This window comes from Berghia stephanieae, chromosome 3, assembly GCF_034508935.2.
Source record: "Berghia stephanieae isolate SIO BIC M18660-M18661 chromosome 3, UCSD_Bste_1.3, whole genome shotgun sequence".
Taxonomy (NCBI): Eukaryota; Metazoa; Mollusca; class Gastropoda; order Nudibranchia; family Aeolidiidae; genus Berghia; species Berghia stephanieae.
Genome location: NC_088362.1, coordinates 79,699,320 through 79,726,154, shown reverse-complemented (window position 1 = coordinate 79,726,154; position 26,835 = coordinate 79,699,320). Strand labels below are relative to the sequence as shown.

The 26,835-nt window shown below is 32.6% G+C and overlaps 1 protein-coding gene across 2 annotated transcripts in view; it reads left to right on the top strand.

Moving 5' to 3' along the window:
- LOC144968554 (dynein axonemal heavy chain 10-like) overlaps nt 1–26,835 on the top strand; it is a 76,671-nt gene that overhangs the window by 5,198 nt on the left and 44,638 nt on the right. The window contains exons 7-29 of one of the 2 annotated variants that reach the window (XM_078907030.1): nt 14–172; nt 774–937; nt 1,481–1,679; nt 1,879–1,995; nt 2,218–2,466; nt 3,549–3,725; nt 4,229–4,451; nt 6,570–6,614; nt 10,306–10,433; nt 11,087–11,173; nt 11,776–11,889; nt 12,804–12,944; nt 13,555–13,743; nt 14,128–14,288; nt 14,850–15,081; nt 15,329–15,583; nt 16,007–16,165; nt 16,793–16,909; nt 21,095–21,197; nt 23,000–23,178; nt 23,454–23,822; nt 24,148–24,291; nt 25,030–25,119. In XM_078907030.1, coding sequence (XP_078763156.1) covers nt 14–172; nt 774–937; nt 1,481–1,679; nt 1,879–1,995; nt 2,218–2,466; nt 3,549–3,725; nt 4,229–4,451; nt 6,570–6,614; nt 10,306–10,433; nt 11,087–11,173; nt 11,776–11,889; nt 12,804–12,944; nt 13,555–13,743; nt 14,128–14,288; nt 14,850–15,081; nt 15,329–15,583; nt 16,007–16,165; nt 16,793–16,909; nt 21,095–21,197; nt 23,000–23,178; nt 23,454–23,822; nt 24,148–24,291; nt 25,030–25,119 — 3,801 coding nt within the window. The remainder of the gene's footprint in view (nt 1–13; nt 173–773; nt 938–1,480; nt 1,680–1,878; nt 1,996–2,217; nt 2,467–3,548; nt 3,726–4,228; nt 4,452–6,569; nt 6,615–10,305; nt 10,434–11,086; nt 11,174–11,775; nt 11,890–12,803; nt 12,945–13,554; nt 13,744–14,127; nt 14,289–14,849; nt 15,082–15,328; nt 15,584–16,006; nt 16,166–16,792; nt 16,910–21,094; nt 21,198–22,999; nt 23,179–23,453; nt 23,823–24,147; nt 24,292–25,029; nt 25,120–26,835) is intronic. The other variant, XM_078907031.1, reaches the window with a different exon arrangement.

Sequence of the window (26,835 nt, the reverse complement as noted above, 5' to 3'; positions counted from 1 at the left end):
CATTTTTTTTTAGATCGCCCACATTATTGACATTCACATCAGAGCTGATGGAGACTTTGAAGACATCCAGACAGAACTCAACAAATATTATGTTGAAGCTAAAGACAATGTCAGGTTTTTATCCACGCTGGAGAGGCATTTCAAGAACGTCACATATGGAGCATCATTCCAAGTAAGTTTTAGATGGTTTACCAGTTTCACAATTTGCTGTTTTTGTACAAGGAATGAGTCTTTGATTCATTAAATTGTATATATTTTTCTAAGTCTTTCCGGATGTTGATGCTTTTTCTACGTAATGTTTGTATTAAAGTTTAATCATTCTTTTCAGGCCTCTCTGTACATGTTTTTATTTACAAGAATGGTATGAAAAACTTTATCAACTGCGAGTCTGGTATTTAAGAGATGCTTTAAAGTAAATTCATAAACATCAACTACACTTTTGCTCCACATCAGTTTAACAAGCAATCTTGACAATATAGGAGAGAATGGGATTTCAAATTATATAAGTCATTGCACTGTTACCAGATAAATCCCGTTTTTCTCTGCTCTTGTTACTTTTTCCTTGAGTCAAATCATTAACCCATTTGTTAATTTTGACTCATGGCTGATTCCTGTTCATATGGTTTGATTGTTCAATGTATTGTCTAGATTCCTTTTAGGAAACGTTATATCAGTTGTACAGCAATTTAAGGCTTGTTTATTTTTGAATGTTGACTATTACAGCAGTTTCATCATTCCGTATTAAACATAGTAGTGAAAAATCACTCTTCCAGGTTGTGAACGAAACAATTCCATCAATGATGAACGCCCTTCGGATGGTATGGATCATTTCTCGTCATTTTAACAAAGATGAAAGAATGGTGCCCTTGATGGAACGCATTGCACATGAGTTGGCCGAAAGAGTAGCAAAAGTCATCAATGTACAAGAGCTGTTCTCGTAAGTTTCCCTTCCTCCTTTTTTTGCTTAACAGTTTTTGAATTGTTATCAGTATTGTTACTATATATCTTGTCAATATTGTTACTGTTTATGTTATTTATCATTTTTTTTTTAATCGTTTTTAATATTGTAGAAGTTGTGTGTTTTGTCATGAATAAAAAACAATGGTTTAAACAGGTAAAAGCATATAGAATGCAAGGTAAAACATATATTAATGACAACCTATTATACAATCGTACTAACAAAGGTGAGAAATGGTTCAATATAAAGAAGAAAAATATGTGTAGTGTATAATTAATGAACTTTTTAACCAAAAGACTACATTATCAAAGGCGTTCTTAACATACTAGTAATAATATAATTGTTATTTGATCGATGTTGAATTTTAAAGTTGATCCAAAAAATCGGTTTTCCATTTCTTCCTACCACAAAACATGTACTTTTTCATCGTCTCTCATGAGACAAACTTGCATATCTATTAATTCCACTTAATTTTTTAAAAGAATATAAAATATATCTCAATGTTATTTTATATTGTTACAGATTACCCACAGATGAAGTCAAATTTCGGACATCTGAAGCTTGTAAAATGTTGACATCTTGGAGAGAAGTTTACAAAGAGGTTCGTCTGAAAATTGAGTCATCAGGGAGAGATCAACGTTGGGAGTTTGACCGTAAACGTCTTTTTGAACGTACCGACTACATGTGTGGAATTTGCCAGAATCTCTATGATATTGCCCAGGTATATTATTTTCTTTCAAATAACATTTTATCAGGTTACTGCCTGAATCATGAAAAACATGAGCCATAAATAAGCTATGTTTCAAATTGCATAAAAATGCAATATGAAATAAGAGATGGGAAATTATATAATTGAGAAATAGAGATAAGCACGGGATATTTAATTATTTTGATGCAATGTTCTTTTTTATCCACCATAGGTCCTTGAAGAATTCTACAACATTTTTGGACCGGAATTGAAAGCTGTCACCGGTGATCCTGCTCGAATCGATGAAGTTTTGTTGAGAGTTGACAAACTTGTGGAACCAATTGAACAAGTAAAAAAAAATAAAAGCCATGTATATTTTTGATAATTCAAGTTGAAATCCTCCAATTTTAAAAACATATAAATTTGACAATCTCTGATGTTTGACTTTTTCTGTCCAATCTAAAAAAGCTTTCATTATTTTGCTGTGTCATGTGAATTTCCAAGACAAAATTTTTGTTTAAAAAATGTTAAAGTCATGCGAAACCTGAGATTTGAATATTTTTTTTTACAGCTGACGTTTGATGCATTTTCTCAAAAAGATGCATCACACTGGCGACGATTGATGGACACATTCTACAAGGAAGTCGCTGAGATTGAAAACGAGGCAAAGTCATTCATTGACGAATCATTCCAGTCTTTGAGATCAGCCGAAGGAGCCTTTGACATGCTTCTCAACTTCAAACATCTCAGGTCAAGGGAGGCCATTAACAACCAAATGATGCAGAAATTCAAAGATATTTTGCTACAATACAGCAAAGAGGTAAATCAGATTTGTTTTGTTTTTCTGTACTTAACTGTTTTGTCTTTTAATTTTGTTTATCAATTTAGTTATCCATCTATCTGTTTATTTATTTATTTGTTGTTATTTTTTATTCTTTGGAAAGAAGTTTGAGTTCTTTTTCTCCAATGTCTGTATTGTAATTAAGATATGATGCCTGAAGCTTCCCTTTCAAAGGATAACAAATATGAAGATGTGTGAAGCTTAGTACATATCTTAAGACGGACTGCAGTAGACGTTTTGGGTTTTCCATCATCAAAACATATGCTTTTTTACAAAAGAACTGGACTTATGGACTTTTTTTTCTGAATAAATCGATTTGTACCAATTTGTTTCTTTTTATGCGTATAAGCATTTGTTTTCATAAATAAAAACGATAACGTCAACTATTATTCGTCTTATGTTTTTAGTTGAAACTTTACATATCTTTTTATCCATTGTCTTTCTTTTTCAATGTTGTATATCACAACCAGCGCATGAAATCGATGTGTTTTCTTTTTGCCTATTAAATGTTTAATTCTTATAGCTACTTGAACTGAGCTTGTTACCAGATAAAAACAATGGACTAGCCCACAATCCCCCTCGAGAAATTTTGTCTTTTTTTTTTGGTATAAAAACCAATTGATCCTTTAAGCTACTTGAATTGGGTTTATTTACAGTAAAATTCTGCCAAATGACACTAGTCATGGCTTAAATGATAAAAAAACATAAATTTTTAGTAAAGAATTGCAGGCTGTAATTCTGTTATCTTAATCAATGGGGTTTTTCAGGAAGGGTCGTAGTGGTTTTTTTTTCTCGATATCTTCACCTGTGATGTTAAATGTTGGAATAAAAGAATAGGCCTGTATGCAAGACTTTTCCCCCCCGTGCATCAAGTTTTATGCTCTCTTAATTTTACAATGTTGATAACTATCACCATAGTAATTATAAGAAAGTCGAAAACGAACCGGCTGTTAACACCATTGAATTAATTTGCACCAAATTGATTATTACACTCGTAAATACAACAGCTACAGAAACAATATCAAAATACTAAGACACACCATTTTAATATTACCTTCTAGGTGGATACAATGGATCAAATATTCCTTGACTTCAAAGAGGGACCACCTCTCAACAAGAACTACCCACCTACTGCTGGCTCAATCTTCTGGGGTAGATCACTCTTTCACCGCATCAAACACACAATCATTCGCTTCCAGACAATGGACGAAATGATGACCTCAGAAACTGGGAAATCGGTAAATAGCATTTCATTTGAAAGTTGATTTGTCAAATGTCTGTCTATATTTCTTTTTAAAAACTTTACAGTTTATGCAGATGTTAAAGAGATATTACATGTTTTTCTTTTATCTGGACAAAACAAATCTCTGTCAATTGATATGTAGCATTGTTTAAAAAACGTGTTGCAATTCCAGATTGGCTGAAACATTAAGAATGAAATAATTATGATTTTATAGATGGCTAATATTCATGGAGCATTTCAGTAATACTGTCTTGAAAATTAAATCTTAGCAGATGTTTTTCATTCTAATTCATAAATTGACAAAATAAATTTACGACATGGTAAATTTAACTATTTGCACAATATGTCTTTTCACAACATGCCTTAAAATTGTTGTAAGTGCAATTTAGCTCTAAAAAATTCATTTTTAAAACTAGTGTAAAATGGTTGAAAAATATAATTAAGGTATTCCAGTGACAGATTATTAACATTTTTAAAAATGTGTTGTCTTTTATTTAGATAAGAGCAAAATACTTGTCTGTTGGCAAAAACATGCGATCATTTGAAGATGGAAAATATGAGTTATGGAAAGACTATGTAGAACAAACTCTTCCAGGACTGTTGAAACGAAACCTTTTGGTGAAAAAATCAATTCCCTCTATCGCCCCAACACCCTCTCAACAACCAACGTCTGTAACAGGTTTTGCTGAGAAAGTAGAGACGTCTGGTGGGGATGTTCAAGGTACGGTCAATTTTTTATTATTATTATTATTATTATTATATTATTATTATTATTATTATTATTATTATTATTATTATTATTATTATTATTATTATTATTATTATTATTATCATTATTATTATTGTTATTATTATTATTATTATTATTATTATTATTATTATTATTATTATTATTATTATTATTGTTATCATTATTATTATTATTTCTTTTTTTTTCTTCTTGGTTGCAAACTGAAAAATCTGGATTGCATGCTCAGTGTTATAAAAAGTAGACAGGAAGATTGAAAATAAGGCTTATTTTTTTAATGATTCTTTTTCTTGTAATTTTCTACCGACCACCTTTTACTCTGTATACACGCGTTTAAAGATTTTGTCTACGGGTTGCATAATCCTTTTAACAAGGATATTTCTTGAGCCAGATAATGACCAATTGTGAGGTCTGTGACCCAACGTCTCAAAACAGTATGATGTTGGAAAGTGATTGAAAATTAAAATAAACAGAAATATGCATTTTTAATTATTTATCCTCCTAAAGAATTATGTTAATTCTCTTCAATCAAACTAATAAGTTAACCTTATTTTTATATTGTTGACTATAAATTCATTCATTTAACATGATACTGATTTCAGACGAGGAATCACATTTTTGGCCTACATTTAATCAACATATAAGTCTTTACTATTTTCAAGACGCAATAGAATCGGAGTTTAACAGTGAATCAAAATCTTTAAAACGTTTGTATTATTTTTAAAGATTGAAAGATATGTTTATGGGGATGACAAAACACGATTTTGTGATCATAATTATCATGGTCTTAGAAAATTTAATACGGCTTTAAACCTGAGTATTTTAATTGCTGCGATGGTTTGTCTGTTATAAGCATTATCTGCTCAAACTCATTAAACAACGTTTTTAATGTGTTTTAGCTCTACAGCAAATAAATCAAAAGAAATGATTCGAAAATGACTTTTATATTTTATGTAAGTTGTCTATCAAAAGAAAGAAATTGTTAGAGTAGTCATTTAAATAAACGTCTTTAATAAATTATAGTTATAACAAAGCCGTGTAAATTCATGCATCTCTTTCAACAGTTCAAATGTCTCATTCACATGTCTCATTCACTATTTATGCTCATAAGTCAATTTAATATGAAGTGACATTTGAAATCAGACATTAGAAATTATACTTGGTTCAACATGGCATCTAACCATCAGTTTTGCAATTTGATGTTCGAAAACTACATAAATAATAACCATTTTTTTCCACTCAACTGACTGATATTATTGACAAAATTAATAGTAATAGACAATATGAAATATTAGAACACAATTCCAACAACAGCAACACAACAGCAACAAAATAATTGATAGATAGAGAAAGAAAGAAGGAAATAAAACAACAAAACAAATAAGACGAAATAACAACAACAAACAATAATTAGCGTTATTGCCACAGCCAGATTTAAAATAAAATTTGCCAAATATATAGATGAAGACCGTTGGTATGTGATGCTATTTCTTTTACATTTCATGAAACCTTCACCTAAGATTACTACGATGTTACAGTACATGAAATCCGATTAGGTGAATTATTTTTTGGCATTTTGCTAAAGAGTAGCTTGATAATAGGTTTATCAGATAGAAATGCCAGGCTGTTTTAATCTTTGTAAGCGAGACATTTTATTTAACATTGATCATATTTGTGGAAATGGCTTCTCTGAAACAGCATTGCAAAATTTTATTAGCTAGATTAATTACAGAAATATGTACAGTTATATGGCGCATTTTCATGATTTCACCATGCGTCAATGCCATTCACATTGCTTTATTTGTACCGCCAGTATGCTCTATAGACACAAATTACATTTGATACAATGATATTCCCATGTCAGGCGCCTATTATTTTGGATTAGCTCTCTCACAATATCCTTTACTGCCTCGAGTCATGCATTCAGTACCACTGGGGTCAAACGGGGCAATGTCGGTAAAGTGCCTTACCCAAGGACGCAACGCTGAGTCCTGAATTTTAGAACCTGTTAATTTTTTAAACTAGTAATCTCATGTACTTATAACCATTATGTTTTACTGTAAAACATGTAATATGTGATGTTCACAATAGGGTTTCAAAAGGAGAAAACAATGCCCACAGATATTGCTATACAGCGTAAGTGCCTCATTTGCTTGCACTGCCTCATTATGCTTCTCTCGTTTTTTTAAAAATTGCCACTTCTGGTTTTACTCTATTCTTTTTCATTGCTTTTGCTTTGATTACAAGTCTTTCCGCCAGCAAAATTTCATGCGCTTCATTTTCAGCTTTTGATTGACATTAAAAAAAATTTTCATTACAAATGTAATTTTGCCTTGTTCTGTAGTTTGCAAGAATTATACATGTATTTAAGATACGTTTTTTTAAAACATTTAACAAACCAAAAACAAAACAAACTATGAATGAAATATAAATTGTATTAAATCATGTTTTTTTCTATCAATTTATTCGATCCTTGAGATCTTTTGTGATCACAACCATTTTTACATTTGAATTCCAGTTCTAAAGCTCATGCCACATGAGTTTTTCTTCTTTTTTTTTTTCATTGCGTAAAGAAATGAAATTCATTAGTAATAGGGAAAACAATAGCATAACAGAGGGTGAAAATTTGGGAAAATTTTCAATTTTATTTATCAAAATCATAGAAACGAACACGTAAGAGAGAAACTATACAGAAAGTTTACTAACGATTCATTATACAAGAAAATTCTTGTGTCAAAGCATACATTTCTCCTCATTCGTGCACTCCTATGTCCATGTAGTGTGATTTGGGATTTAGTAGGATTTGATGTGCATGGCCAGGACTCTAAATAAGAGCTTTTTACCCTAAGATCATAATCATACAAATTTTGTAACTGTTTAGAACAGTTATTTTTTTATAAAAACTTATTTTTTGGTCTAAAAACATTTTTTTTCAAACAAAAAAAAGAGAAGAAAAGACTGGTTGGTATAATTTTACGTTTACCCATTCATCCACCCATTCATTTATTCATTCTTTTATCCATTCATTTATTCATTCGTTTATTCCTATATTGATTCATGCATGTATTCATTCATGTCTCTTTCACTTATTCATCAATTCATACACACAGCAAATCATTCAAAAGTATCCTCAAATTAAACTTAGTTGAATTATTTCATTCTCTGCTTTTCATATGATATTTCAACTATTTATTTTTATCTACTTATCGTCTTTTGCCAATCGTCTTTTCAATTTTGCATTCATTCATTTATTCATTCATCCATACTTTCGTTCATTTATGAAATTGTCTTATATTGTACTTAGTGAGTTGGCGTGGCAAAGAAATCATAATTTCTAATATATAATGCTTTGTTGCTGTGTTTTCTCTTGGTGCTTTGCATGGTTAATCAGTTGGTTTCTTATACAGATTGAGCGGGCAATGTTAATATTATTATGTATAAAGGTTGAGCGAAAGTTTTAGACATGACAGTGCCAGAAAAAAGACTAGAGAACACTGGCAGTAAAAGAACTAATATCCGCACTCAAATCGTTAACCGAGGTAAAGAATCTTCACATTGAAGGGCGACAATATACGGCAGATGCATACACAGAAAAGAGCACAGGCGATGATTCGAATCATGTCACCTCTTTCTGATAGTTTTATTTCTGATTGCGTTTTAATGTGTTTATGTTTGTGTGTGTCGGGGGGGGGGGGGGGCTAGGGGAGGGCAGGGGTTGTCCCATACAATCTACTCTTTATCATTGCTCAAGCTCATAAACGCTTAAACATATAAAAGTAAATATAAAAGAAGACGGACATTTTCCATGTTTTGTTCTATCTATCTATCTATCTATCTATCTATCTATCTATCTATCTATCTATCTATCTATATAGCTATTTCAGTATCTATCCATCTATCTAGATCTCACGCTCACTTTCTCGTCTCTCTCTCTCTCTCTCCTTCTCTCTCTCTCTCTCTCTCTCTCTCTCTCTCTCTCCTCTCTCCCTCTCTCTCTCTCTCTCTCTCCTCTCTCTCTCTCTCTCCTCTCTCTCTCTCCTCTCTCTCTCTCTCTCCCTCTCTCTCTCTCTCTCTCTCTCTCTCTCTATCTCTCTCTCTCTCTGCTGTCATATAATGGTAAAAGGACGTAAACAATGAGCTATTTATATTATGAGAACCCCCGTTTCACGGCGCACAATGCTATCTGTGATCAAAAATATACAATTTTGAAATTGAAACATGAAACAAAACCTTAAAATGTCGAACACATTTCTGACCATCGCTCAAAACAAACCCCTTGTCGCTTATGTCCTTTTTTCATAAGACAGCTGCACTCACCCCATGCAAATGCACAAGTAAAGTTCATGGCATGCCTTTCTATTTCTAGGGTTAAATGCAGAACCATTAAAAAAGCACTATGAACTGGAAAAAAGATTGCTTATAGTGACGAAGCAATGGAGTACATGCCTTTTGATACACACAGGGGGCAGCAAAATGGTCTTTGCTTTAAACCCCAAATGTAATGGATTTTGATTCCCCAATCATAAGCTGTGTGACTTTGAGCAAGCCACTTCCCCCTATCTCACTTTGAAGGTTGCACTGTGGCTGAAGCCTGGGTAATTCTTGGAATAGTCCATTAAAAAAATTCCAACTTTGGGATCCCTGTCTCTTCCCCTCTTCTCTCTGACACTTACTCACATACACATTACTTAAGTCTCTGCGATTGACTCCCTTTTCAGCAGTAGTAGCATTACAACTAAAATACATTTCTTTCCTTTTTTTCATCCAAACAATTGTCTTTTATCAAGTTACGAATTTATTCAACATCAAGATAAAAGAGGAATTAAGTCTGCCTATTCATTTTAACGTACTCGTTTTGATATTACAAACACCATAACATGTAACTATGGTATAAGTGAAAGAATTTGTTTTCATAGTTTTTATATATGCTTTTATATTACTCTATATGACACGCCATCGAGGTGCAAGATAATTTTCTCTTAAATATTGTGATCTACGGCCTGAAAACAGTATTATGTCGGAGTAGCATATGCATTAGACATTTACAGTAACAAGAAATTGAAATTTGAGTTAAGTTGATATGCTTTATTGAGGACAAGGGTTATAGTATCTTAAATTAATAAGTAACAATTTAAATCTCACATTTCTGGTCAGTTTAATTTTAATATCACTTTTTTTGCATCAGATTCACCCCAACCTAATACCGTTTTGAGGCGATAGGTCACACAAATTAATATCATAAATGATGACTCAATTTCATTTAACGTTTAAAAAAATGCAAGGTAGGGTTTATTTATTTTCGATATACGCATTTGTTAAGAATACATTATATTCCTCAATTTTTTTAAATTTATGATAAATTTGCCCCTGAACTTTTAATAAAATTGGAACGAGTTTACCAAATGAAGTAAATGTGTTGAATTAAAACGTTCTGGAAAAATATCTTCTACAGCATATCTATATTAGTGTGTTATCACATAAGTTTACTTCTCTAGTGATGTGATCAATTTTGAAACAAAAAAAATGTGTTTCACGCCTTTTTTATTATCGCACAGAACTTTATCATCATATTTGCAGATTTAACCATTTCATTTGTAGGTATAGCCCTTATTTTTGACATTACTCATCAATTACTGTTATTGGCAACATACGTTTGAGTTTCACTACGTAGTGGGAATCATTTGTTATAAATGTATGGGCTTTCACCAATTGAGTAAAGCTATTAAAAAAAAAAAACAACAAAAATGTAATCAAAGATCAAATTGAAATTATTCCTAGTGTTATATATGTTTTTAATATTTCTTTTTCTTTTTTCTTTTTTGTGCAGTGATGAATGCAGACGTGCGCTATGTTGTTGACTTTGACATGAAGCTTGCTGAAATCATCGCAGAGACCAAGTATGTGGAATCATTAGGGTTTTCTGTTCCAGAACTTGCCAGGAATGTTGCATTGCAGGTGATATGTCATTTTTGTCTTAGCATATCGTTTGAAATAGAATGTTGCTTATGTATCTGTCTCATGGGTAATTTTTGGATCTGTGAAAAGACAGAGCAGTACATATGTGGAAACTCTCTTTTACTTAATGAAATAAGATAAATACGATATCCAGGTGAATGTTGATAACTATGAAAACAACAAAATATACTTTGAGCATTAGTCAAGAATTAATTGAAACTAAAAACAAAACAGAATTTACAAAAATCTTAGAAACGTGAAGAAAATACCAAAATAATATAATGATCAAGCGTGTATTTTTGAAATGTGCGCGCGGGTATGTATTTGTGTGTATGTGTGTGTGTATCTGCATGTGTTATGTGTGTGCGTGCGTGTGTGTGTGTGTGTGTGTGTGTGTGTGTGTCATGAAATTCATAAATGTGAACTGTAGACTGGATCCTCTAGTTCAGAGGCTACTTCAATGACCATGGAAGAGAAGGAAGAAGATCAGTCTTTCTACAGCAATGTCAATTTAATTGTTTTCTATTTTGCTTCATTTTGAAAATAATCTTCTTAAATAATAATAAAAATAGTATTTTTTTGGTTCTTCTCGCGGATGACATGATACTTTGAATATGAAATAGGTCATGAAATATCTTGCTTTGATTTTCCAGGAAGAAAAATACATCCAATATGTTGATGGCCTAACTCGCATGTTGTTCAGATATCATGCACTGTTGGCATCACTAGATCATGCTGAGGTAAGATTTTAAAAAATTACATTAATCTACCCCCCCCCCCCCCCCCCAAAAAAAAAAAAACACACAAAAAACAAACAAACTCAAAAAAAAAACCCAACAAAACAAAACAAAATACAAAAACAGTAATAAAATCCTCACAATAGTTTAATGTTTAACAATGTAAATGTAACACAATGATGAATATCATATCTTTTACAGTCTATTTAATTTACTGTTTTTTTACGAAATCTTAATATTATAATATACGATATAGTTAATCATTTTTGAATAGCATGGGCAGTATTCTTGTTTAAAGAACCCTCTCATTGGACATCTCTTCCACATTGTAGAAATGATTCCATGGAGCCTGAGTGTTTCAAGTTTCTTAAGCGTTAAACAGACAATAGCAGTTGCTTCCAACCCTTTGGATGGAACATAAGGCAATCACAAAATACTTCCTGCCAGATCTAACAAACCCAGCCTGCTGGATGGACAGAGAGGTCAGGAAAAAAATTCAAGACTGCGTTCAGGATTGATATTGGTCCTTTTGGGTGTAATGCTAAGACTCTACCAATTGAGTTACCATGAGGCTTTGTATTATTTGAATTCAATCATTTTTTCAGGCTGCTTTGCTGGATGACCACCAGAGAGATCTGAGGCGTATGCTGCGTCCTGGTGCTAAAAGATTGAATTGGAACTCTCTTGGTATCAATGACTATGTCAACAAATGTGAAAGTGTAAGATGTCTACATAATTCTTTACATGCTATTTTTATATGATCCTATCTCCTCAATTTCATATTATGACAAGGTGAACCAGATGACGAAAAGTGGATTTAATGTTAAAATTATTTTTCAAAAGTTTACTTCTTCCAATAGGAAGATAAAAAATCCAGAAATGGGAAGTTAATACTTTTTCACTCTATAACAAACTGTATTCTTTCTCCTCAATAAGGCTACAATACTTGATCAAGTCTAATATTTCTTAAAATAAATTCAATTTTCAGCATTTGAATAATCTAAATATAACACATATCAGAGATTATGGTCACAATTACCTAATTCATTACATTACCATTTGCACCCTAGGACATTATTATGATTAAGACAGAAGACTTTGTGTTGTCCCAAGTCAAGCACTAATATTGCAGATATTTATTAGATGTTCGTTTCATGTTTTCAATTATCTTATAGGATAGAAGCAATTCGACAATTGTTGGATCTTTATCTGGTATACCAAGCCAAATAATTAATTGTTAGCAAGATTATATCTTGTATTTTTTAAAAATCTTCACTTTTACCAATCTTGTTTTAGATAAAATATTATTTTAATGAGTTAAATGTTGATGTTTTCAAAATATTATATAATGTGCAAATAAGTATGTAGATTGTAAGTACAATGTATCTGTGGACATTATGTATATATGTGTCTGTGAATATATGTATACGTGTGTGTGTATGTATGTGTGTATATTTGTGTGTTTGCGTGTGCCTGAGTATGTTTCTGTGTATTGACTGCGTTTTAAAGAGTCTTTAACTCACAGTTTCAAATTTTGAAAATTTCGTAGATTTGATTTTTTGTCTCTCTTTTCTCATTGGTTTAATTTATTATGATACTCACATTTTTTTAAATTTTCACCATTCCTTAACAGGCAATTGCCAAATTTGAGTCCCTGGTAAACCAAATCCAGAAAAACGCAAGAGACATCAATCAGCGTCTCACCATTATCGAACATGCCAACATGTTCAAGGCACCCAAACCCAAATACCCCGGACATTTATCTGCATGCAAGGTGAGGGTTACAGAATTATAATAGTGTGCATTGCTTCAAAAGCAAAATTCATAAGTTTGTACTTGAATACAAGCAACGACAACTTTTGTAGGATTGCAGTAAAAGGGATGCTTTAGAGGCAATTTATGATATATAGAATTGCAATTTGCTTTCTTATTGTCTGCTAGGAGAACTTCATAGTGTAAGGCAAAATTCTCATTTATAATCTTTTGTTAAAAAAATACTTGAGCGTACTATCTCTTAATAAGCGCTTTACAAGTTAACAGCAGCACTTTACATATAGGACGAGACATGGTGCCTTTGAGGCATTATGGCATTTATGTTTTAACAAGACAATGCTGTCACCGGCCAGGTACTTACTCTACACCTGAATGTCGGTGAGAAAATGTGAGCAATGCGCCTTTTCTAAGGACTCAACTTTTCACTGGCCAGAGCGGGTCTTGAACCAAGGACCTACATGTTTGAAGGCGAGTTTAATACCACAAGACCACAAAACGGTATTCCCTTTTTTTTGACGAAGAAGATAACTATATCCCACTAATTTTGATAACAATGAGCTTGAAGAAAGATGTTTTTGTTATTGTCATTTTGATATTCAAATTTTCCCCAGGAATATTACGAGCACATTGAACAAGAGAGGGTGAAGGATATTGAGATTCTAGCCCGGAAATACCGTGCCATCGGGCCCCTTCTCACCAAAATGGAAGGTCTAGTCGTACACACAAACACTGGAAGGTCACCCAAGTTAGCAAGGTACTATGCCTATTGGGAGAGGAAGGTGTTTGAAGCATTAACAAAGGTAAGAGAATCAGCAATAAAAGGGTTATTTTATATTTTCAAAGATGAATTTGTATCAAGCTTCTTTCAATGTTGGGTCATAAGAATATAGATGGTGCATTACATGCGTTTGTGTGGTTAGTGTTAATAGTGGTAATAAGGATGATGATGATGATGATGATAATGATGAGGATGATGATGATGATGATAATGATGAGGATGATGATGATGATAATGACGATGAGGATCATGACGATCATGCTGATGATGATGATGATGATCATCATCATCATCTTTTTGATCACGATGATGATAAATTTTCATCTGGCAATTTGAATTTGTTTGAGATGTAATCAATGCATTTTCTACAAAATAAGTCAAGTTTGATATTGTATTTTATTTACAGATGGTCCACAACAACATGACCAAATTCATTGCTGCACTCAAAGGAAGCAAGCCTTTGTTCCAAGTGGAAACTTTGCTTGCTGCCCAGGATGTTGTCTTACACCCCCAAGCCAACGAAGTCTACAAACTCACTTTGCAATGTGTTAGAGATTGTGTGGAAAAGTAAGTAGATTAAAATGAATAGTTCACAAAATTACTTCAGAGGAGAAGAATTGTTGTGACAAATAAAAATTGAGTTTTATCACTTAAAAAAACTAAAACAAACAACAACATAATTATAAATAACACATCACGATGAAGAAGGATCAAGTTAAGATTTTGCATTTACTTAATACATACTCTACGTTAAATTTTATTTCTGTATTTATCAAATGCCTTTATTTTAAACCAATACTGGCGTTCTGAATAAATTTTTATTTGGAAAGTGTCACTTTTTCAGATGATAATAATAAAAATAATAATAATAATAATATAATAATAATAATAATAATAATAATAATAATAATAATAATAATAATAATAATAATAATAATAAATCTTTATTGTCCTCAAAAAAGTGGCAATTTGTCATTTGGTTACACATTTATAACAATACAATATTGACAGAGACACACTCACACAGATGCCTTTATTTTAAACCAATACTGGCATTTTGAATAAATTTTTAGATATTTGTTATTTTCTATGTGTTATCAGCTGAAAAATATTGTAAATATTTTCCAGCACCAAGTCATTTGTGAGATGGATGAACGGAAGCTGTTTGGAAGCACCAGCTCAGAAAGTAGATGGAGAGGATGACTTATTTGTGTTCAGCTTTTATGCAGACATTTCCGTAAATCCTGAGATCATTGGGCTAGTCCAAAAGGTTCAGAATGACATCAAGGGCACTCTGACAACCTTGACACGCTACTTGACAAGATGGAAGAAGTACCGTGGTGTGTGGAAGAATGACAAGGTTTGTTTTGCTGGTTTAGTAAGCGGGTCTCACATAAAAATTGAATCTTAGTTTCACATATCTGATAATCTGATATTGTAATATGTTGAAATTCTATACATTTTTAAAAGTTTGAATTACAAATGGTAGCCGATTGTGTCAGAATGAATATTCCACTTCTAAACGCTTGACTTTTTTACTAAACAGAAGTCAAACAAAACAACATCCTTTTTAAAATATATATATTTCAATTTTCTATTAATTTCAGCAAGCCATTGCTGACAAATGGATGCAAAAGAACCCAACATCTGCCGAATTTGATGACCGCTTCCAGTATTACCACAAAATCATTGACGACATTTCTGCATTGCCTGAAATGAAAGAACAAGATTGCATTCGCCTTCACATGGGTCAGCTTTCTAACTCAGTCAAAGACCATGCAAAGGAGTGGATCAAAACACTCGGCAAGCTGCTGCAAGCTTCTGCCAAAGAAAGTCTGACAAATCTGCACAACCTGTTGGATGTAAGTTTGTGAAATAATGTGCTGTAAACCTCTAAGCGATGTCCTGCTAATTCACTTGTTTCTCACATAATAGGACCGCACTCAATTTCGGGTGTTTTTTTTTCTGATCTTCCCCTTCCCCCCCCCCCCCCCCCACCCCCTTTCCACCCGGTTTTGGTTGGGTAGTTACGTCTGTTAGATCTAGCAGAAAGTACTTTGCAAAGGGTAGCAAGCAATGGATTGAGCAAAGGAGAGAGAGAGAGAGAGAGAGAGAGAGAGAAGAGAGAAAAGAGAGAGAGAGAGAGAGGAGAGAGAAGAGAGAGAGAGAGAGAGAGAGAGAGAGGGGGAGTGTTGAGAAAATCATCAGAAATCTCCTAATCTTAGAATTTTTTCACATTAATTTTTTGATAAACGTATTACTGTCTTATTATTTTCTATTAAAAGGACAAATCTGATGATTTGGAGCAAACTCCGTCAACATTGGATGACTTGAAGTCAGTACTTTCGACCATCTCAGACATAAAGACTATATCTCTTGACGTTATGACTAAAATCAAAGACATTCAAGAACGGTATCGCACGATGGCCATGTACGACATTCAGGTAAGATAAATGTGTCATCTTCTAATCAGTATTAGAATATTGTTTTCCATTATGGATTGCCTATACTCACATTTGATTTTTCATGATATTATTATATCGCCATTTCTTCACTAAATTTAATTCATCTGTCCATCCATCCATCCAGTCATTTATTGTTCAGTCATACATGTTCATCCTTCCACCTATCCATCCATCAATTCATTTATTCTTCCATTTTATTGACTAGCAGTTGTACTTTGTCATTTACATCTAATTAATTGTTTTGTAATGATGCTCGATTTGAATTCCACCTTGAAATTGTTCTACCCCCCTCCTCGCCACTACCACAATCTTCCTAGTTTTCTTATTAAAAAATTAATCGTTTGATTCATCCAACTGTCGATTGATTGTTTAGTCATTCATTCATTCATCCATCTATCCATCCATCCATTCATCTATTCAATCATTGTTCATCTATGCATCCAACATCCATCCACCTATCCATCAATCCATCCATGTATCCATCTATTCTACTGTCCATCCCATTGACCTATTTCTGCCAGCGATCCATTTATCATGGTACCTATCCATTCTTCCACAATTCTATAAATCTAATCGTCAATTCGTTTATTAAATTTAATTTTATAGGTGACAGAGGCAGAAACAGAATTACAGGGCAAACTGGAACAAATCTGGTACGATCTTGTCCTGAAATCCAAGAATATTGACGCCAGTCTAGTCAGAGTCAAGAAGAAGTTCACAGAGGTAACGTTATTGTACAGCTAAACAATAATAAAATTAAATCTTAACAGAGACATTGACCTAAACTGAACTTGGGACTGTCTTAAGTCTTTCTTTAATGTACCAAAACTATTGAATATCTAAGGGTGTAAAACTACTTGATATCACCAAAGTGCTCTTAAAATATATTCATCAAACAATATTAAAAAAAAAAAAAGGGGTGGGGGGTGGGGGGAGTTGAATGAATTCCTTTATTGCAAACAGTTTTTTTAGCGTTTCAAAAATAAATTTAAATATGTTTATGCCAATAGCTTGATATATCAATGCCCTTTGTTTGCTTGTTTATTTGTATTTGTTTGTTTGTCTTTTTGTTTTATTCTTTTTATTTGTTTTTTTAAACGCTCTAGTTTCTTTTGATAATAATTTTAAAACCATTCACGTGATGTCACATCCCCCAACCGTTGATGACAAATAATGCATTGATTAGAAATCCTATTCTTTTTACTGTGGTAAAATGAACTGTGATTAGTGCATATCTATAAACTTACAAATTGGTTCCATTATTTCTATAGTCAATTACTGTTAGATGTCTAATTCAGAAAAGTGAGTGGAGCAGGCACTTATGTTGGTAACAACAAGATATGAAGTGAGTAGAAAAGTGCCAGAAGACAATAGAGAATAAATTTTTTTTTTTTTTTCGCGGCGGTGGTGGGGTTTGAACCTGCGACCTTATTGGTACGACAACTCCGCCTGGCAGGTGAGAGCGTGGCTCTACCGTGTGAGCTATCCACGAACACAAAAAATTCGTTTCAAACTCAAAGTCATTTCTAGATCCCTCTCTCACCCACTTCTTGAGACCGCCGATTCGTTCACCACCATCGCGAAGTAATGTTGACCAGCAGTTAAGCTTAATAGCCAATATTCTCATCACAAACATATAACATAGAAACGATTGAGACATTGAGTATGCTCCGGTGTATGGGGTGAATTTTTAATTCAGAAAAGTGAGTGGAGCAGGCACTTATGTTGGTAACAACAAGATATGAAGTGAGTAGAAAAGTGCCAGAAGACAATAGAGAATAAATTTTTTTTTTTCGCGGCGGTGGTGGGGTTTGAACCTGCGACCTTATTGGTACGACAACTCCGCCTGGCAGGTGAGAGCGTGGCTCTACCGTGTGAGCTATCCACGAACACAAAAAATATTCGTTTCAAACTCAAAGTCATTTCTAGATCCCTCTCTCACCCACTTCTTGAGACCGCCGATTCGTTCACCACCATCGCGAAGTAATGTTGACCAGCAGTTAAGCTTAATAGCCAATATTCTCATCACAAACATATAACATAGAAACGATTGAAAAAAAAAAAAAAAATTTATTCTCTATTGTCTTCTGGCACTTTTCTACTCACTTCATATCTTGTTGTTACCAACATAAGTGCCTGCTCCACTCACTTTTCTGAATTAAAAATTCACCCCATACACCGGAGCATACTCAATGTCTCAATCGTTTCTATGTTATATGTTTATGATGAGAATATTGGCTATTAAGCTTAACTGCTGGTCAACATTACTTCGCGATGGTGGTGAACGAATCGGCGGTCTCAAGAAGTGGGTGAGAGAGGGATCTAGAAATGACTTTGAGTTTGAAACGAATATTTTTTGTGTTCGTGGATAGCTCACACGGTAGAGCCACGCTCTCACCTGCCAGGCGGAGTTGTCGTACCAATAAGGTCGCAGGTTCAAACCCCACCACCGCCGCGGAAAAAAAAAAAAAAAAAAAAAATTATTCTCTATTGTCTTCTGGCACTTTTCTACTCACTTTATATCTTGTTGTTACCAACATAAGTGCCTGCTCCACTCACTTTTCTGAATTAAAAATTCACCCCATACACCGGAGCATACTCAATGTCTCAATCGTTTCTATGTTATATGTTTGTGATGAGAATATTGGCTATTAAGCTTAACTGCTGGTCAACATTACTTCGCGATGGTGGTGAACGAATCGGCGGTCTCAAGAAGTGGGTGAGAGAGGGATCTAGAAATGACTTTGAGTTTGAAACGAATATTTTTTGTGTTCGTGGATAGCTCACACGGTAGAGCCACGCTCTCACCTGCCAGGCGGAGTTGTCGTACCAATAAGGTCGCAGGTTCAAACCCCCCCCCCGCCGCGAAAAAAAAAAAAAAAAAAAAAAAATTTATTCTCTATTGTCTTCTGGCACTTTTCTACTCACTTCATATCTTGTTGTTACCAACATAAGTGCCTGCTCCACTCACTTTTCTGAATTAAAAATTCACCCCATACACCGGAGCATACTCAATGTCTCAATCGTTTCTATGTTATATGTTTGTGATGAGAATATTGGCTATTAAGCTTAACTGCTGGTCAACATTACTTCGCGATGGTGGTGAACGAATCGGCGGTCTCAAGAAGTGGGTGAGAGAGGGATCTAGAAATGACTTTGAGTTTGAAACGAATATTTTTTGTGTTCGTGGATAGCTCACACGGTAGAGCCACGCTCTCACCTGCCAGGCGGAGTTGTCGTACCAATAAGGTCGCAGGTTCAAACCCACCACCGCCGCGAAAAAAAAAAAAAAAAAAAAATTTATTCTCTATTGTCTTCTGGCACTTTTCTACTCACTTCATATCTTGTTGTTACCAACATAAGTGCCTGCTCCACTCACTTTTCTGAATTAAAAATTCACCCCATACACCGGAGCATACTCAATGTCTCAATCGTTTCTATGTTATATGTTTGTGATGAGAATATTGGCTATTAAGCTTAACTGCTGGTCAACATTACTTCGCGATGGTGGTGAACGAATCGGCGGTCTCAAGAAGTGGGTGAGAGAGGGATCTAGAAATGACTTTGAGTTTGAAACGAATATTTTTTGTGTTCGTGGATAGCTCACACGGTAGAGCCACGCTCTCACCTGCCAGGCGGAGTTGTCGTACCAATAAGGTCGCAGGTTCAAACCCCACCACCGCCGCGAAAAAAAAAAAAAAATTTATTCTCTATTGTCTTCTGGCACTTTTCTACTCACTTCATATCTTGTTGTTACCAACATAAGTGCCTGCTCCACTCACTTTTCTGAATTAAAAATTCACCCCATACACCGGAGCATACTCAATGTCTCAATCGTTTCTATGTTATATGTTTGTGATGAGAATATTGGCTATTAAGCTTAACTGCTGGTCAACATTACTTCGCGATGGTGGTGAACGAATCGGCGGTCTCAAGAAGTGGGTGAGAGAGGGATCTAGAAATGACTTTGAGTTTGAAACGAATATTTTTTGTGTTCGAGGATAGCTCACACGGTAGAGCCACGCTCTCACCTGCCAGGCGGAGTTGTCGTACCAATAAGGTCGCAGGTTCAAACCCCACCACCGCCGCGAAAAAAAAAATTTATTCTCTATTGTCTTCTGGCACTTTTCTACTCACTTCATATCTTGTTGTTACCAACATAAGTGCCTGCTCCACTCACTTTTCTGAATTAAAAATTCACCCCATACACCGGAGCATACTCAATGTCTCAATCGTTTCTATGTTATATGTTTGTGATGAGAATATTGGCTATTAAGCTTAACTGCTGGTCAACATTACTTCGCGATGGTGGTGAACGAATCGGCGGTCTCAAGAAGTGGGTGAGAGAGGGATCTAGAAATGACTTTGAGTTTGAAACGAATATTTTTTGTGTTCGTGGATAGCTCACACGGTAGAGCCACGCTCTCACCTGCCAGGCGGAGTTGTCGTACCAATAAGGTCGCAGGTTCAAACCCCACCACCGCCGCGAAAAAAAAAAAAAAAAAATTTATTCTCTATTGTCTTCTGGCACTTTTCTACTCACTTCATATCTTGTTGTTAGATGTCTAAAAGGTATGATTATTACTTGTCATATCATTTCAAATTAGTCTAGAGCAAAAAGGCAATTATCTTTGACAGATTTATATGTTAAATATTATTTAATTATTTCTAATACTGATATGCTTATTTCTGCATAATAATCGAACAAATTATATGCAACACATCATAGACAAAATGGTATTAATAAGGATTTATTAGATTTATACCATTTGATACACCAAACTGAAGTTAAGTTGAAAGGGACCAAAGCAGATAAGTTTTGATCACAGGTACATACTTTTAAGTGGAATCTATAATTCAACATTGAGTCTCAAAATTGCTATGAATGATTTACATCGTCTGTTGTAGATAACCCAAGACCAAATCGCAGACTTCAAGAAATCCCTGTCCGAGTTTGCTGACAGATTCTTGTTGGAAGGGCCTGGAGCTGTTGGAAATGAATTGGATCATGGTATGTAATTCATTTGATATTTCATACATCTTATATATCGTGAGAAACATATCAAAAATATGTAATCATATCTTTAAATAATACCAAATCTTTCTATTCTGTTCTTTCTGTTTATATTTGCGTATATAGATTATAGTCAATGACTTATTGCCTATATAAATATGGTGATTATTATATAACATTTAACTGAGTATTTAATTAGACGCTTAATAATTCATTTTATTAAATAACATTTAACATGTATTTCAATACAATTTCAAAACATTCAATCAATATCTTTTTTTTTTCAAGGCTCACATTTCTTATTTTTGTTAATATTATCAAATATCTATCCGCTAGGTCTAAGCGGTGTCTTTTTTTTTTGTTCAATCGTGTATTGTGTCAATTAGCATAAAGTATATGTAATCAATTGTTTAGTGTGATCAGTACCTTACAATATGAAGGTTAGGGATATCCATCAAGAAAACAAGAAATAGCTATGTGAATCCTCATTTGAATATTCGTAATATTTTCGTTGTTTGTTTAAATGTTATTTGTATATAAAGATATCCTGCATTATTGGTACATTATATATTCAATCTCTATGCTTTATATCTATCTGCCTTTTATGTTCATGTAAATCAATGTCGTGGTAAAAAAGATTAACATTTCCAGAAATATTTTTCCATTTCATGAAATAAAATCTAGTTTACCCATTCTCCCTTCTGTCAATCTCCTCATTTTACTATTCCTTATGCTACAATGAAAACATAGATAGTGCAATAAATGAAGGTAAGTAGGGAATATGTATGATTGGTGTATTTTTATAAATTGAACTGCATTTTGAAGACGGGGAAATTACTTCATTTTTGCATGAGTATTTGAGTTTCCTCGATGTTTATTGATAAACACTTGATCTACACCACAATCCTTTATGTTTGTACCCTTGATTAAAAAAAAAATATATATTGTTTTTGTTTTAAATATTAATAAATATTAGGTTATAAATATGAAATGGTATATATGAAAATAATACTCATGAACGATGTTAAGGCATTCTACAACTTGGTTATTCTCAATCAAGGGTATGATATAATTTAGTTGGGGCACTTTGTGATATATTATTGTACCGCGTGTCTCTGAATTAAATTACATAAAAATGTTGGATCTTCTCACGTTCAGAACTCAGATGTGTTGTCATGTCATTGGTCACATGTACCTGGTCATTATCGAAACATTCTTTTCGTTCACACCAATTTTGTTAGAAGCTCACTGTTTTATAAATAGTAAATGTATTTAAATAAAAATGAAATATACCTCTGTCTGTCATTCCCTCCCCCCCCCCCTTGCAATTACTTTTAAAAAAATGCAATTTATTTTGTTCCTCGGTAAAAGCAGTCTTGTATTATTTTACGAAGAGTATTTACGTATTGTTTTTTTTTTCAGTATAAAAGATTATGATAGATTCGAGCCTTGGGCATAACATTGTTCTTTTTAAAATAATGTTTTAACGAATTTGAGTTTTAAGTAATTATCATAAGTGGCTACTGGTCTTACAATTTTCACCTTAAACATTCGTAATTAAAATACATTGTCAAAAGATAGATTTTTTATAGATTTTTAAAATATAATCTCAGTTGTTGTTTTCTTTTTCGTCAACTAGTCGTTGGCTGTTATTAGTTCAAACCAAGTCGGCATGAATGTAATAATTATTTATATATTTCAAAATTTCATTATCTTCAGTCATTACTCCTTTATCTCTTTTAAACTTATTATATTCTAAAAATTACGCTGAGAATACAGTTAGATTTTTAATATTGCAGGAGTGAGCCTCATGAAGCAATACAAAGAAGAGGTGAATGAGCTTGAAATGAACCGCCAGGAGTTGACAAATGCAGAGAAGCTGTTTGAATTGCCTATCACGATGTACCCAGAATTGCAGAAGGTCCAGAAAGAGATGGCAGGATTGGAAACAGTCTATGACATTTACACAGAGCAGAAGGTAAGAGTTTCTAATATGGCATTTAAAAAATAGTAATATCATGTTTGTATATTACTTGCAAATCATACCTTTTTTGTTAAAAATGCATTTGTAGCACCTTAATTGGATAATGATTGCAACATCTTTTATTCTGGGGAGCGGTAGGTATATTTTGCCCCTTGTATGATAGTTCAGTTGATGCTTTTTAGACTTGTCTTATTGTTTTTACTAGTATCCTATTTATGTATTACCAATTGCTTAATGCATTTATTTACTCTATTATGAAAACAAAACAGGCTGCCAGAGAGCAATGGTCAGAGACTCTCTGGGCCAACCTAAACGTCCAAATCTTGCAAGATGGTATTGAAGGGTTCTTGAAGACCCTTCGCAAATTACCAAGAGAAACAAAGCAGATGGCTGTGGCCAGGTGTCTTGAGGAAAAGATGAAGGAATTCAGAGATTCTCTCCCCCTGTTCGGAGATTTGAAACACGAGGCTTTGCGTGAACGTCATTGGAAGGAATTGATGTCCAAAACTGGTCAGAAGTTTGACATGAATCCCGACACATTTACGCTTGCCAATATCTTTGCCATGGAGCTCCATCGCTACAAGGATACCATTGGGGAAATTGTCACGTGTGCCTCCAAAGAAATGGGTATTGAAAAGGTATGTTTTTTTTTGTTCTTTCTTTTAGCCTGTATTACCATTCCTCGGATTTTAATAGATTTTGTTGACATCAATAAATCAATCAAATTTCATGTCAGTTGTTGATAGGCTCTGAGGAAGTTCGATCATTGCAATCAGGTTATATAAAATCTAATGTATAGGACTGAATTGATTTTCCCGACATTTTGAATTGGAACCATTGATATAGAATTGTTCTATTCTGATTGACTCTCTGATGATTATTAGGCTTGATTTTAACAACAAAATAACTGTGATAATGTTTTTAATGTTTATGATATATGCCTGCCTGTTTTGTTGAATTCAGGGAGTCAAAGAGGTGGAAGAGACCTGGAACAACATGAAATTCAGCGTCTTTGCTTATATGAAAGGGACGTCCAATCGTGGTTACATCCTTGGAGCTGTGGATGAAATTCTACAAAGTTTAGATGACTCCTCCATGAATTTACAGGTTTGTACCATGGTCCCAAGCTATTTAGAGTCAACTATTTGGAGTAAATCAGAAAAATAAGGATATTCACATGAAACAGTCACCGAAAGTAGATTGTAACGAAACACAGGGTCCCAAAAAATGATGTTGATTGATTTTGAAATTGAGTGATCAAATTTCATCAGTTTTTTTGGTCTTTCTATCTATACCTAATACAAATGACTCTAACGAATAAAAGTGATACACAATCTATAAAAAAAAAGTTAACATTCATCGAATGAGCTCAATGTTACCTGTTTTGGGAAAAAAAAATTTCTAATACTTATGATATGATCAGCTGAACTCAAGGCTTCTGAAAAATTACCGAAATTAGAAATATTGAGTGTTGTGAAATAGGCATTTGTGTCTAGTAATAATATATAAATAAGTCAATATGTTGGTTATTGAAAATCATTATTTATTCGAAAAGTCTTTAGTTTTTGACATAATAACAATTGTCACCTACAAAGTTTATATGTTTTTGAATGTTTCATTATATTTTTTAAGCTTTCTGTATAAGTAGCATTTCTAAGAACTTGCAGTGGAAAGTAAATATATAGATTCATTCTTACCGCCCTAAATGTAAAGGGAGCGAAAAATGCAACAACAAAAAAATAAATCCAGAAGACTGTTGCTACTACTCATATCATAAATAATATGTATATATGTTTTTTTTTTCTTCTTTTTATTCCATATAGTTTTTCCTTGTTTTTTCTACAGAGCATGTCAGCGTCTCGATTCATTGGTCCTTTTCTCAACAATGTACAGAATTGGGAAAAATCCCTCTCCCACATTTCTGAAGTTCTTGATGTGAGTTTTTAAAACAGCATACTGTTGTATAATTATTTTTTTCACTCCATGTCCCTTTCCTGCTTGTGTGTGTGTGTGTGTGTGTGTGTGTGTGTGTGTTTGTGTGTGTGTATGTTTGTTTGGTTGTTTTTATATTTTTTTATTTTTTGTTTTTTTTTCTTTTGTTTGTTTTCAATTAAACGTATAGTTAAATGCATATTTAAGACTCGTTGTCAGTTGATTGCCATGCCCCTTATAATTTACTCTTTTCATTTTACGAGAATCACAATGTGCAAAAAAGTCAAGTTATATATGTGCCTATATAATAGTCAAGTTGCCTAGATTGCCATTATATATGGTATGAACTTTTGATGAGTTTCCTCATTGACACATGAATTAAATCATGTTCTTTTGTGGAGTGAATTTCAACTAAATAAAACATTAGCCAAAGATACTGGTATTACAATATCTCTGGTTTTCACATAAATGCTCTTTCATTGCATTTTAAACACTCCTAAATGCACAACAATTCAATTTATCCACAAAATGGCGACAGAGTATTAAAAAATACAAAAATTTGAGCTTTTGTATAGAGCATTATCCACAAAACGTGCTCACGGCACTTTACAAAGCATAGCTTGAAAAAATGCACCATCTATTTTGTATCGGAAGATCTGAATAGCTTAGTAATTGGAGCACTTGTCTTTTAAGCAAAGAGCCTGATATCAATCCCAGATGCAGTCGAGACTTTCCTGAACCACCTGTTTACCCAACAGTGACTGGGTATCTGGGTCTGTTTGATCTGGCGGAAAGTGCTTTGTGATAGACTAGCGTCTCATTGAAGTGGTATCAGGCAATTGTTGAACACTATAGAAACCGGGATAAACTTTTGATCTATATGCCTCATGGCTTTGAAGGATTACTAAATGTTACTTCAGTTTTTATAATAATAATAATAATAATAATAATAATAATAATAATAATAATAATAATAATAATAATAATAATAATAATAATAATAATAATATTATATATAATATTATTATTATTATTATTATTATTATTATTGTTAGGTTACAGCTCTTGTAATAGGCGAAAAAAGTAATTAAGATAGTGGCAATAATGATGATAATAATACTGATAGAATAATGATAATAATAATAATAATAATAATAATAATAATAATAATAATAATAATAATAATAATAAATAATATAATAATCATAATAATCATAATAATCATAATAATCATAATAATCATAATAATATAACAATAATAATAATAATAATAATAATAATAATAATAATAATAATAATAATATATAATAATAATAATATAAATAATAATAATAATAATAATAATAATATAATAATAATAATATAATAATAATAATATAATAATAATAATAATAATAATAATAATAATAATAATAATAATAATAATAAATAATAATAATAATAATAATAATAATAATAATAATAATAATAATAATAATAATAATATAATAATAATAATATCATCATATCATCATCATCATACATCAATACATATATCATCATAATAATAATATAATATAATATAATATAATAATAATATACATAATATAATATAATAATAATAATATAATAATAATAATAATAATAATAATAATAATAATAATAATAATAATAATAATAATAATAATAATAATAATAATAAAAATATATAATAATTAATTATTATTATTATTATTATTA